Below are 11,838 nucleotides of genomic sequence, written 5' to 3'. Positions count from 1 at the left end.
GGTTTTCATTAACTATAAACGAGTAATAGTTAGTTGTTGTACAGAGAATTTAAGTGACACAATCCCCTCAATGCTATAGTAATGATTTTTCAGCACTAAAGAAAAAGACACTAAAGGAAAATGGATAGAGGTTTCCCACAGAAAACAATTGTGGCTGATCAAACCTGGTCAATTGGTAACATCGAAAATGTCTTTATCAGTGGTGGACCATAAGAAATGAATTCAAATATACAATACCATTAAAAGACTCAGTGCAGGCTCTAAATTCCCCCTTTATTCTCTTTCTGAGATGGCAGTGAGCTACATGGGCTTTGAATTGGAAACACACTGCACACACACTCTTGGAGGATGTGACAGCTCCCCCCTCAGGGCTCACAGAGGGATGAGATGCTCATTTTGGGTCGCTGGATACTGAGACAACTGACAGGGCATTCTGGCCATCTGATGAAACAAAAAAGGAAAAGTTAGCAGCAGATTCCACATGAAAGGCTTGAGTCTTTGTTAGTTCAACCTGATTGAAAATGCAAATTTCATTACAGGTAATCTTTAGAAGACCAGAGTGAAAGCCAGACTGGGGAAAATGCTGACCGTGCTCTGGGTCCAGCTTGTTATGTATTTAGTCTCTGTGAAAACAGTTGTATAATGCCTTGTGAGGGGAAGCTTTAGCCTCAGACTTGAGGGTTATCTTTAGTGCTTCAGGCTTCGCATTTTCTACATTTTTAAAGAGCAAGATGTAGTTTAGGAGATGATTGATTTTGAATGTGACTTATATTATTGTTTTGGACCTTCTTTTAAGGGGTCTTGCAGGTCCTCAAACTGTATGGAAATGCGGTAAATAATTTTAGACATAAACTGTGATGTATCTGCCACATACATAATTTAAACATTGCCACAGAAAACTATTTTATGTCTGGGAATAGGGTTGAAATAATTCTGGATTCATCAAGTTTTAACAAACTGTTTACAGTGCAATAAGCCTGCTTTCACATAGATTCAAAGCCTCATGTTATATTTTGTTCAACCATGAAGCAGGCCTGCCACAGACAGGTTTACTTTCTGTGTTAATGAGCACCAGTCAAACGTCTGCATAATGAAAGCGATAATGCACGGTAAGAGGAAATAAAATGCAGTTAAAGTGCATATGACAGCCGAAAAATAAACTTTGCCTTAGTTGGCACTACATACAGAGTGAAGCAATTTGTGCATTTCAGGAAAAAACAGACAACTTGCACTCACAACTTTTCCGTTTGTGTATTGACGGGGGAAAGCGATGAGGGTTTACTCTGCTGTTATGAAAAGCAGCCGCTGCTCTGCTGAATGAAAGCATTCTTCAGTGCGGGTGACCAATAACTTTTCTTCACTCCGTGGTTGATGTAAGACGCGTCAGCCAGGCGCGCCCTCTGCACATCACAGCTCCTCTGTACACACAGCCTGGGACGGGTTTTGATCTGGATGGACGCACGGAAACATTACACATGCCGCAGAGAGGCTTCTGCAGCCGAATCGGGACGTTAGGGACCAGGCCCGGCAACACGGAGCTAAAAGGCTAAAAGTTAGCAGTCACTTTCATCCAGCCGGGAGCTGTCGCTGTTTTTCAACCAAATACTAATACAAGGGAGAGCTGCACTTTTAGGTAAACCATGCTCTGTCTTTCAATCTGAACTGGAAAGCTGTTTATCCCATTAGTATGCGAATAGTGTGTAGCCTATGTGGCACTATGTCTACTATGAGCTACTATTTCCTACTCAACAGGCTATAGTTATTTAAATAATAAGTGTTGATTGCAGTGATTTGGCATACAGTTTCCATCTGGTCTGATGGTTTTTCAACACATGTTCATGTCAAAGTCTGATCTGTCTATTTAAGCTTGTCTTTTTTCTGTGATGAGTGTTCTTATTCTTCTGGTAGTTACTCTTTTTCATGATGCTGTTTCCTAAAGACAGTTTATATACTATCACTTCATGTGTGTTATGTAATGGAGACTAGAAAAAACAGATTATAACACTTATGTGACATAAACATCATTGGTAAAAAATATATATGGCTATAATAAAAGGTGTTGTGTTGGCTTTATTCTGGCCTTAGTGATGGTTATACAAGTGTTTGCGATATGTGGAAAACATCTAGGAATGTTATAACCTTGGAAAAGTTGAACAATGAAATGAAAACGGTGCAATGTGTAACAATTTAGTATTTGGCAGATGTTTCAGAGCAAACACTATGAATCATGCAGTTTGATGCCTCTTTTTATCTCATCTGTTGGGCATTTAACTGACCACATTGATGATCCAAATGGTTGTTGACATTATGTTCCAGGGTTACTCGGAACACACCCTTATCTGACTTCAACACAGGAACTGATTTATCAGAGACTGGACAGATAACGGGATCATTCCGGGGAACAGCCCGCCATAATCACACAGTGAGTGTGAGGTGAGAACACAGGAATATTATAATGCATTGGGATGTTTTGAATTACTGTGTTTACAGATCATCTTTAAGGAACATCTAATCTTGAGCGTTTCCTTCCCGCAGATCACTTCACCAGAGGTTACATCAACAATGGCCGAATTGGACGAGGACTATGGAAACTACACCTACGAATACTACATGGAGTACGGTGACTTGGAGGAACTTAAAGTAAACCACAGACAGAAGGAAACTATGCACATAATCTCAGTGGTCATCTACATTATTTCCTTTGTGCTCGGGCTGATTGGAAATGGAACTGTTATTTGGTTGGTAGCGTTTAAAAGCAAAAAGACAGTCAACAGTGTTTGGTTGCTCAATCTGGCATTGGCAGACTTTGTATTTGTGCTTTTCCTCCCTTTCTACATTGATTACATACTGCGAGACTTCCACTGGGACTTTGGTTTGGTCATGTGTAAGCTTAACTCATTTGTGTCCGTTATGAATATGTATGCCAGTGTACTGTTTCTGACAGTGCTCAGTATAGACAGATATGTTTCTCTTGTCCACCTGAACTGGTCTCAGAAGTATCGCACTATAAAGAGAGCCTGGGTTGTATGCGGTTGCATATGGCTGCTGGCTGCTGCCACAAGCTCCCCTGCGCTGATTTTCCGTGACACAGTGCGCCTACATGACAAGGTTGTGTGTTTCAACAACTTCCACACACAGGACGGACATACTGCAGTCATGAGGCACGTTATGATAGTGGTCATTCGAACTGCTGTGGGCTTCATTTTGCCTTTTACTGCCATAAGTGTGACGGGCCTTCTTCTGACAATCAAGGTGAATCGATCTGGTGGCTCGGTCCGGGTGTCAAGCTTCTCTAAAACAATCTCTGCAGTGATTCTGGCTTTCTTTTTATGCTGGGCACCTTTTCATACTTTTAGCTTGATGGAGTTATCCGTACATTCCTCATTATACCTTCACAACATACTGAAAGCTGGCTTTCCTCTCGCCACCAGTTTAGGCTTTTTTAACAGCTGCATTAACCCCCTCCTGTATATGCTCCTAGGCAAAAAGGTGCGTCGTATCCTGAAGCATGCATGCCTGGACATTACTAAGAGTTCACTGAGAGAGCTCAGCCAGTCCATCTCTGCCACTGAGACGGAGTCTGTGCCAGGGGTTCAGCAGGACAGTGTCCCAGAGGAGCCTGTGGAGTCATCCGCTCTATGATTACAGCCATCCTCAAACTGTAGAGGTGGTGTATGAAAAACATCAAAGTAAGACCGGCTATTACTTTGGAAAATTATCATAGCTGTCCCTTCCAGCTGTATGCTAAAGATTGTCTTTGCTTGTTTCACTTCACTTATGGATAATAACTCTCAATGGAAAAGCTGAGTCGAACTATTCATAACATGCACATTGAGTTATTCCTAAATCTAATCTAAATATATTTATATATCATGTGCATAACGCAAAATGATTTGCGAAAATCACAGCTCAAGAGGGCTAATTAGTTAAAAAATTATAATCCGCAAATATTTTGGTAAATCCTTTCATTATTATTGTTTTTTAATAAATTGTATCATTTCATTGTTCCAGTTTCTCATATGTAAGCATTTGATACTTGATAGTATTTGTCTTATAAACAGAAACATTTTGCATTGGACAAAACAAGCATTTTAAAGATTTGACCATTTTCATAATCTTCTCTCAAACATTTTCTGACAAAAAATATTTATCCATAATGTAAGTAATCATCTGTTGCAGTCTTTTATCAAATGTATCTTATGTTTCCTATTTACAGAATTGTTTTCACTCTTGAGGAACGACATCTTTGTTTCTTAGAGATGAGATATGTTGCATAGATCTATTGATAGTCTAACATTATAATGTTTTTATATTGATTTACTGATGGCTAGTTACCTATTAATGTGTTTTGAGATATTTAAACTAGTTGAGATTTGTATAGAAACTTTATTCTAATATATTTCAAATAAACAACATATGTCGTAATACATTTCTTATTCTGAACACCTGCTGCACTTTGAATACTTTCTGTATATTGTTTGTCTATTCTTCTAAGAAAAAGAATACACAAGCCGGTCGTAAACCCAGATGTGCTTTTCCTTCCATTTCCTGAGGGTCTGTTTACTGTATCCTGTATCCTGTTATTTCTTTTTAGTGAACTCTGACTCGGAGGGATTACATCACTGTTAGGATAACAGATAGATAGTCAACAATGCTGCATTGCTGCCTAAAAACAACAACAAATAATGAACATCATGCCTTTAACAAAAGGTTGGTGGTTTTATTTCCTGTTATAGATGTAAAAAAACATGGACCGATGGCATTCTTCAACAACTACAACAGGGGTGTCAAACTCAAGGCCCGGGGGCCAAATCCGGCCCGTGACTTCATTTCCTGTGGCCCCACGAGAGCTTGCAAAGAATATTATATGTTTATTATACGGTTACATAATGATTTACAGAAGCACGTTGCCCATAAACTACATGTCCCATAATGCATTTCAAATTAGACTTTTTTCTTCTAAATATGCCTTTTTTCTTAGAATGTGCACTTTTCTCAGAATTTGACTTTTTTTTTATTATTTTGTGACATTCTCACTGAAGAGACTTGCAATTATTTGCCCCAGACTTCTGCTTTCAGACGTAGTTAATTATGAAGTTATTACCCAATCTGATAATAATCCAATACAGAGGCAATAATGTAATATAATAAATTAGTTTATATATATATATTTATATATGTATTTTGATATAGTCTTAAAGTTACAACCGGCCCTTTGAGTGTAGCCATAATGCTGATGTGGCCCACGATTAAATTGAGTTTGACACCCCTGAACTACAATCATCGTGCCCTCATGGCACTATACGGACAACTCAAGTGGACCTTTGAACCTCAATTTTATGAATTAAGTGATATTTAAAGGGGCTCATTAATGGCTAAAAAGGCGAATTATCCACACTAGATAACATCTGAATACGAGGGCAAGCCCTGCTGTTACTTCCATTTCACCACAGATTGTATAGGGTGTAGATGAGGGAGAGTGTCTGTTAAAGAGCAGAGATGGGAGAAGTAGCCTAATCATATAGGCTATTATACTTCTGTAAAAGTATCAATACCACAGGGAAGGAATACTCTGTGACATGTCAAAATCCTGCATTGCAAATGTTACTCAAGTAAAAGTACAAAAGTATTAGCATCAAATGATACTTAAAGCACCAAAAGTCTCATTATGCAGAATGGCCCATTTTCGAATAATTATATGATTTGATTATAATTATTGATACATTAATATGTGTATAACAGCTGGTAAAGGTGGATCTAATTTGAATTCCTTAGCTTCTGAATGTACAGGTGTAACTAAAATAATATTCAGGTGTGGATTATATTTAATATCATAATTTCAACTCTGCAAAGTAATTTAATATATTAAATAAATGCAGTGGAGTAAAAGTACAAGATTAACCTTTGAATAGTAGTGGAGTAGAAGTAAAAAGTAGCAAAACATTTAAGAACTCAAATCAAGTACAAATCCCTCAAATTTGAACTCAAGTACAGTAGTTTACTTGAGTAAATCAATTGAGTTAATTTACACCACTGCACTTCACCGTCCACAGATTGTCACAAATGGGTGTAGATGAGGGGAGTGTCTGTTAAAAGTAGTATTCACATTACCATCATGACATATATTGGATACCCGTATAATTGCCTTAGTCATTATTTACACAAAAGTACTCTTGGATTATGGTACACGGGATTACTTAATCCGTGACGCAGCAGAATAATATAACAGTGCGCCATCCGAGTCGCAGGCAGTTTTATGACACACACTGGCAAGGTAAGCAACTGGTCACCGTGGTGTTTAGTTTAGGGCATATTATTATTACATTTGTAAATAGTGTATAGTCCGGACACAAGAGCTAAATGAAGGTTAGAGTCGAGAGTTTAAAAACGAATAAAGTTTAGTCGATTTGAATTAGGTTGACGTTGCATGTTAGCAGCAAGGGTACACAGGAGTTTGACGTTAACGTCACAAACGTTAACATACTTTTTAACGAGGTGGCATTATTTACCATTAACATCACACATGTTTAATGCATCAATGTTAGACAATGGTTTTAGGACGCAAGCTATCAAGGTTAGCTAATGCTAAATGATATCCATTGTTTGCTAACGTAAACGTAAACGTTAAAGTGGTGTTTCGTTACAGTTAGAAGGTAGTTATTAACAGCCTTAAAAAGTGCACGTCACAGCATTTAGCTGCTCTCTAGTGCTGAAAGCCCTGCACGTTATATCTCAGCTAATGTTAGTAAACGTAACGTCTGTTTTTCTTTTGCTAACGTCATTTACATGGAGTTTTTACGTTTCTCCAGGGTTAAAAAAACCACACAAACTTCGAATAAAGCCTTGGCACTTAACAATGTGACAACCAGGAGAGTTAAAGTTTACACTATGGTTTACACGTGATGTTGCCTCTTGCAGCATGTTGCGTTTGCCTGTTGTGAGCCGCAGTCTCTTTCCAGAGACACTTATCAAAGGAGGTGCGGCTGCAACAAACAATGGTACGTTAACAATATGTTGCTTCATCAATTGATTAGCTTAATCATCATGCTCTGATCACTAATGCCTGTCTTGTATTTCTGCAGAACACCCATGTTGTGTGTTGTGTGAAAGCACTAGAACCTTTTTGACTTTGATCACTGATGGATTACAGGCAGGATTACAGATTTGCCAGTCACCATATCTGGTGCCAGACTTTTACTGGCTCAATTTAGACAATAATTGTCAGTGGCAATCATTTGCTATTGCTTTGGAATACCAGGGACTCAGGCTGTCTGAGGGGTAAAAAAGGCGAACAATACCACTGTCTTGCAGGTTTCGTTCATTTCATGCATTTAATCACATAATATTGAAAGCTGTGGAGTCTTAATATCAAATGTAACACTGTGATTCAATTTTGTCACGGGCATGCGAGAAGGTAGGAATGCAGATTCCTCGCTTCTGCTACCATGAGCGCCTGTCAGTGGCTGGAAACTGTCGGATGTGTCTTGTGGAGATAGAAAAGGTTCCTAAGGTATGTCATGTCTGTATATGATTTACAACATGTATGTTTTGTTTCCACTCTGGTAGCCAAACTGATCATGCTGTATTCTTCCCCTTTTATGACGCATGAAATTACATGAAATGTTGTTCATTTGCTTTGTAGCCAGTGGCAGCTTGTGCTATGCCAGTCATGAAGGGCTGGAACATTTTAACCAACTCTGACAAGACAAGAAAGGCCAGATAGGATGAAACTCAAAAGTAAATACATTATATTTGCTGTTGTTCTGGTATTGTAATAAATACATCTAATTATACTTAGTTGTCTTTTGGCAATTTTTTGTGGTATTATGATAACTCACATCTCTCCAAAGCTAAAAAAACATTTCACACTTTTTTGTAGAAAAGCAAATATATATATATTCAAATGGTATGTTTAATTTTAAACAGAGAGGGTGTAATGGAGTTCCTACTGGCTAACCACCCACTAGATTGTCCAATGTGTGATCAGGGGGGAGAATGTGATCTACAGGTAAAGATAATCACCACCAGATGTGAATTTCTAGACCTGACAAAACATTTTTTTCTTTGGAATATATACATTTAATACAAGATTGAATGATACAACCAATAACCATTTTGTTTGAAGGACCAGTCAATGCAGTTTGGCAGTGACAGGAGCCGCTTCACATAGAGCAAAAGAGCAGTGGAAGACAAAAACATTGGCCCTCTCATCAAAACCATTATGACTCGCTGCATCCAGTGCACTCGCTGCGTGCGGTGAGACACACATCAACAGCAAGAGTGGGTTGAGTTGCTCTGATTGTCTAGACTATGTAAATAAATCATTATTTTGCTCCTACAGCTTTGCCAGTGAGATTGCAGGTGTGGAGGACCTGGGTACAACTGGCAGAGGCAATGACCTGCAGATCGGGACCTATGTGGAGAAGATGTTCATGTCGGAGTTATCTGGGAATGACATTGATATATGCCCAGTGGGAGCCCTGACATCTAAACCATACGCATTCACTGCTCGTCCTTGGGAAACCAGGTTGGTGCTCAACATTGTGATTACAAATGTAGGGTCAAAGGTCAGTTTTACCACTCATGATGTTTCTCTGCAGGAAGACTGAATCCATCGATGTTCTGGATGCTGTGGGTAGTAACATTGTGGTGACTACACGTGGGGGTGAAGTGATGAGAATCCTGCCTCATCCTGCCTCGCCTCAATGAGGATGTTAATGAGGAGTGGATCTCAGACAAAACCAGGTTCCTTTCTTATCACACAAGTTGACTTCACAGACAACAGAGATTTTTGTATGCCGTTTGCATCAAAGCTAAAATCTTCCTTGCTGCTATTCTGACAGGTTTGCATACGATGGACTCAAAAGGCAGAGGCTTACTCAGCCAATAGTAAAAGACGAGGCTGGGCAGTTGGTTCCTGCGACCTGGGAAGAGGTGCTGACTCGAGCTGATGGAGCGGTATGTCATTTTTGGATTAAATTACTTCCTCTAACAGTGTGTGATAGTGTGCAAATACTTGTTTCAGCTAAGGCTGTTCTGATTAACATCTGTTTTCTTTGACAGTTGCAAGGAGTTCAAGGAAATGATGTCGCTGCTATTGTCGGAGGCCTGGCGGATGCAGAGGCTCTCATTTCCCTGAAAGATTTGCTGAACCGTTTGAATAGTGAAAACCTGTGCACTGAGGAGGTGTTCCCAATGGCTGGAGCTGGGTAAAGCCACAGAAAAATAAAGATAGGACAAAGCATGTTGAACTTTCTCTGTTGATGTTATGTTATCACATAGGATGAGGGTCAGTTTGGAAAAAAAGGAGTCCCAGCACAAAAGCTAAGCAGTGTATTGCTGTAGTTTGTGGCAGCAGCTAAATATATGGTAGCCACTTAAAAAAAAGGAAAAAACTAAAGAAAAAAAGAGTTTAAGTGTACACAATATTTAAATAATTTTCACTTCACTGACAATTATGTCAGAATTTCCTCTCCGACAAGGAACTGAGATGCTCCATTAACAACTTTGGCCATTACAAACTAACTAAAATGTCACAATGACACAAACAGACTGATTTGGGCAGTGGTAGACCAATCAAAGGCATCTTGTGTCTTTGGCAAGAGCAATGATAACTGCTTTAGTTCCCAACCGAAAAGGGCTTAAACTATCACTAAAGTTTTAACCTTGGTTCCTCAGATCTGAACTGCGTTCAAACTATCTCCTGAACACTGGGATTGCTGGCATTGAAGAAGCTGACTTGCTGCTTCTGGTTGGCACAAACCCACGCTATGAGGCACCACAGTTCAATGCAAGAATCAGGAATAGGTACATTAAATAATTTAAATATTTTATATGTGGTTATTGAGCAACATCAGACCATTGAATCTGAGTTATAAGGAACAAAAATGTCCTTCATAACGGTGTTGCTATCTCTGATTCAGCTGGCTTCACAATGAGTTGTAAGTGGCTCTTTTGGGAAAGGAAGTGGACCTCAGTTACACCCATCTTGGGGAGTCTGCCAAGGTTCCGCAAGACATCGCGTCAGGAACTCACCCGTTTGCCAAGGTCTGAGTCCTCTTAGTAATTCTAAAAATGTTAAAAGTCAACTTGAATGTCTTTCACCTCTATAGGTCAGGTCTTGGATGAAGTGAAGCATCCTGTTGTTGTGGTTGGAAGCAGTTGCCTGCAGAAAGAGGATGGAGCTGCAATAATGGCTGCTGTGTCAGCCATCGCTCAGAACGCTCGCGTTAGCAGTGCTGCAGTGGAAACATGAAAGGTTCTCAATGTGCTTCACAGGTCAGGGTCTTGGACAATTAGAGGGAAATCTTTCAAGTACAGGGAAGTGGATGTTTACTGTATTATATGGACGTTTTTCCTTTCCCACCTCAGGGTTGCCAGTCAAGTGGCTGCCCTTGACCTTGGTTACAAACCAGGCAACCCTGTCTCCTAAAAATTACGTTCCCACAGAACTAAACTCCATTCTGAATTACGCTTAGCAAGAAACGTATTTTCTCCCACGTTACGTTTGTTATGAATGTATCTCAAATACGTTTATTTTCTACATATCTTCTAGAAACAGATTTTCTCGCACGTTACGTTCGTTATAAACGTATCTTAAATACATTTATTTTCTACATATCTTTGCCATTTATTGTCTTGCTTATAATAATGATAATAGTCATTTATAAATATCATTTTAGAGCACACCTTTGAAATCGACAATCGGGCTCGATATATGGTTAAATTGAAATCAGTAGGCGAGGCTGTAATTTCGCCAGCTGTTACTCTCATGAGCGAGACAGAAAATATTTGTAACGTTCGAGTCCAGTTTTGAATAGTCTGCCGTGGTTTCGTTCCATTTCAAAGAGCTTGACGCTCGGCGTAACCTTGGCGCACTACCACTCCAACATCCAATCCCAGAGCTTGAAGATTAATCACGGGGTTTGTCNTAGATAGATACCCCCAAAGCTTTTTTCTTATTTGAAAGAAGACCTTAACCTAAAGTATTCTTAAATGTTTGAATAAAGGTTAATTCGTTTTTCTGTTTTGCACATCCTCCTATTAATATCTTTGTACATCCAGCACTAAACTGTTTTAAAACATCCAATCAACAAGCTTCAAGCTGAGGATCTTGGGTAATCTGTTCAGTGGGTTTGTGGTGTGTATCGCTCGAAATGTCCCTTATAGGCCTAGGTCTGTTTCTGGTGACTTTATTTACGGCTAAAAAGCATGCTAAAAAGCCCAAGATTATAGAATTAAACGAATAAATAAAAACAAGCATAATTGTGTGTTATTCTTGAGTAAATAACAGTGTGTTATTTAGAAACCGACCTCTGCAGCTCATCCAGAATGCAGCGGCTCGTCTGGTCTTCAACCTTCCAAAATTCTCCCACACCACGCCGCTCCTCCGCTCCCTTCATTGGCTTCCGGTAACTGCTAGAATCAACTTCAAGACACTGGTACTTGCGTACTCCATGCTGCGAATGGATCTGGCCCTTCCTACATCCAGGACATGGTTAAACCGTACACCCCAGCACGTGCACTCCGCTCTGCATCAGCCAAACAGCTCGCTGCACCCGCACTGCGAGGGGGACCCAAGTTCCCATCAGCAAAAACTCGTGGATTTGCTATCCTGGCTCCAAAATGGTGGAATGAGCTCCCCATTGAAATCAGGACAGCAGAAAGCTTACATATCTTCCGGTCAGACTGAAAACTCATCTCTTTAGACTCCACTTCGAGCGATAGAACTATTAACAAAGCACTTCAGTGACGTGCGGTGAGGTTCATGGCTGGTGAGGCACTGACTCTTTCAGAGTCAGATTTAGAAATATTATATTTTGACCTTAATCAAAATAT

General features: G+C 39.6%; 2 protein-coding genes across 2 annotated transcripts in view; both read left to right on the top strand.

The window, feature by feature from the left end:
- Nucleotides 1–1,263: 1,263 nt before the first annotated feature.
- Nucleotides 1,264–3,719, top strand: cmklr2 (chemerin chemokine-like receptor 2). Its single transcript, XM_010773566.1, has 3 exons — nt 1,264–1,633; nt 2,317–2,433; nt 2,536–3,719. The coding sequence occupies exon 3, from the start codon at nt 2,563–2,565 to the stop codon at nt 3,640–3,642; it is 1,080 nt and encodes a 359-aa protein (XP_010771868.1). The 5' UTR covers nt 1,264–1,633; nt 2,317–2,433; nt 2,536–2,562; the 3' UTR covers nt 3,643–3,719.
- Nucleotides 3,720–7,388: 3,669 nt separating this feature from the next.
- Nucleotides 7,389–11,838, top strand: part of LOC104947520 (NADH-ubiquinone oxidoreductase 75 kDa subunit, mitochondrial) — a 7,345-nt gene continuing 2,895 nt past the window's right edge. Inside the window, 13 exon segments of the mRNA XM_010773565.1 lie at nt 7,389–7,510; nt 7,643–7,737; nt 7,927–8,008; nt 8,126–8,256; nt 8,342–8,527; nt 8,601–8,688; nt 8,690–8,745; nt 8,844–8,958; nt 9,064–9,209; nt 9,679–9,807; nt 9,924–10,047; nt 10,118–10,278; nt 10,372–10,415. Coding sequence (XP_010771867.1) covers nt 7,421–7,510; nt 7,643–7,737; nt 7,927–8,008; nt 8,126–8,256; nt 8,342–8,527; nt 8,601–8,688; nt 8,690–8,745; nt 8,844–8,958; nt 9,064–9,209; nt 9,679–9,807; nt 9,924–10,047; nt 10,118–10,278; nt 10,372–10,415 — 1,447 coding nt within the window. The 5' untranslated portion in view covers nt 7,389–7,420.

The sequence above is a fragment of the Notothenia coriiceps genome, unplaced genomic scaffold (assembly GCF_000735185.1).
Source record: "Notothenia coriiceps isolate Sejong01 unplaced genomic scaffold, NC01 NC01_scaffold00012620, whole genome shotgun sequence".
NCBI lineage: Eukaryota > Metazoa > Chordata > Actinopteri > Perciformes > Nototheniidae > Notothenia > Notothenia coriiceps.
Note: the sequence above shows the minus strand (reverse complement) of the source record. Positions and strands in the feature narration are given on the sequence as shown.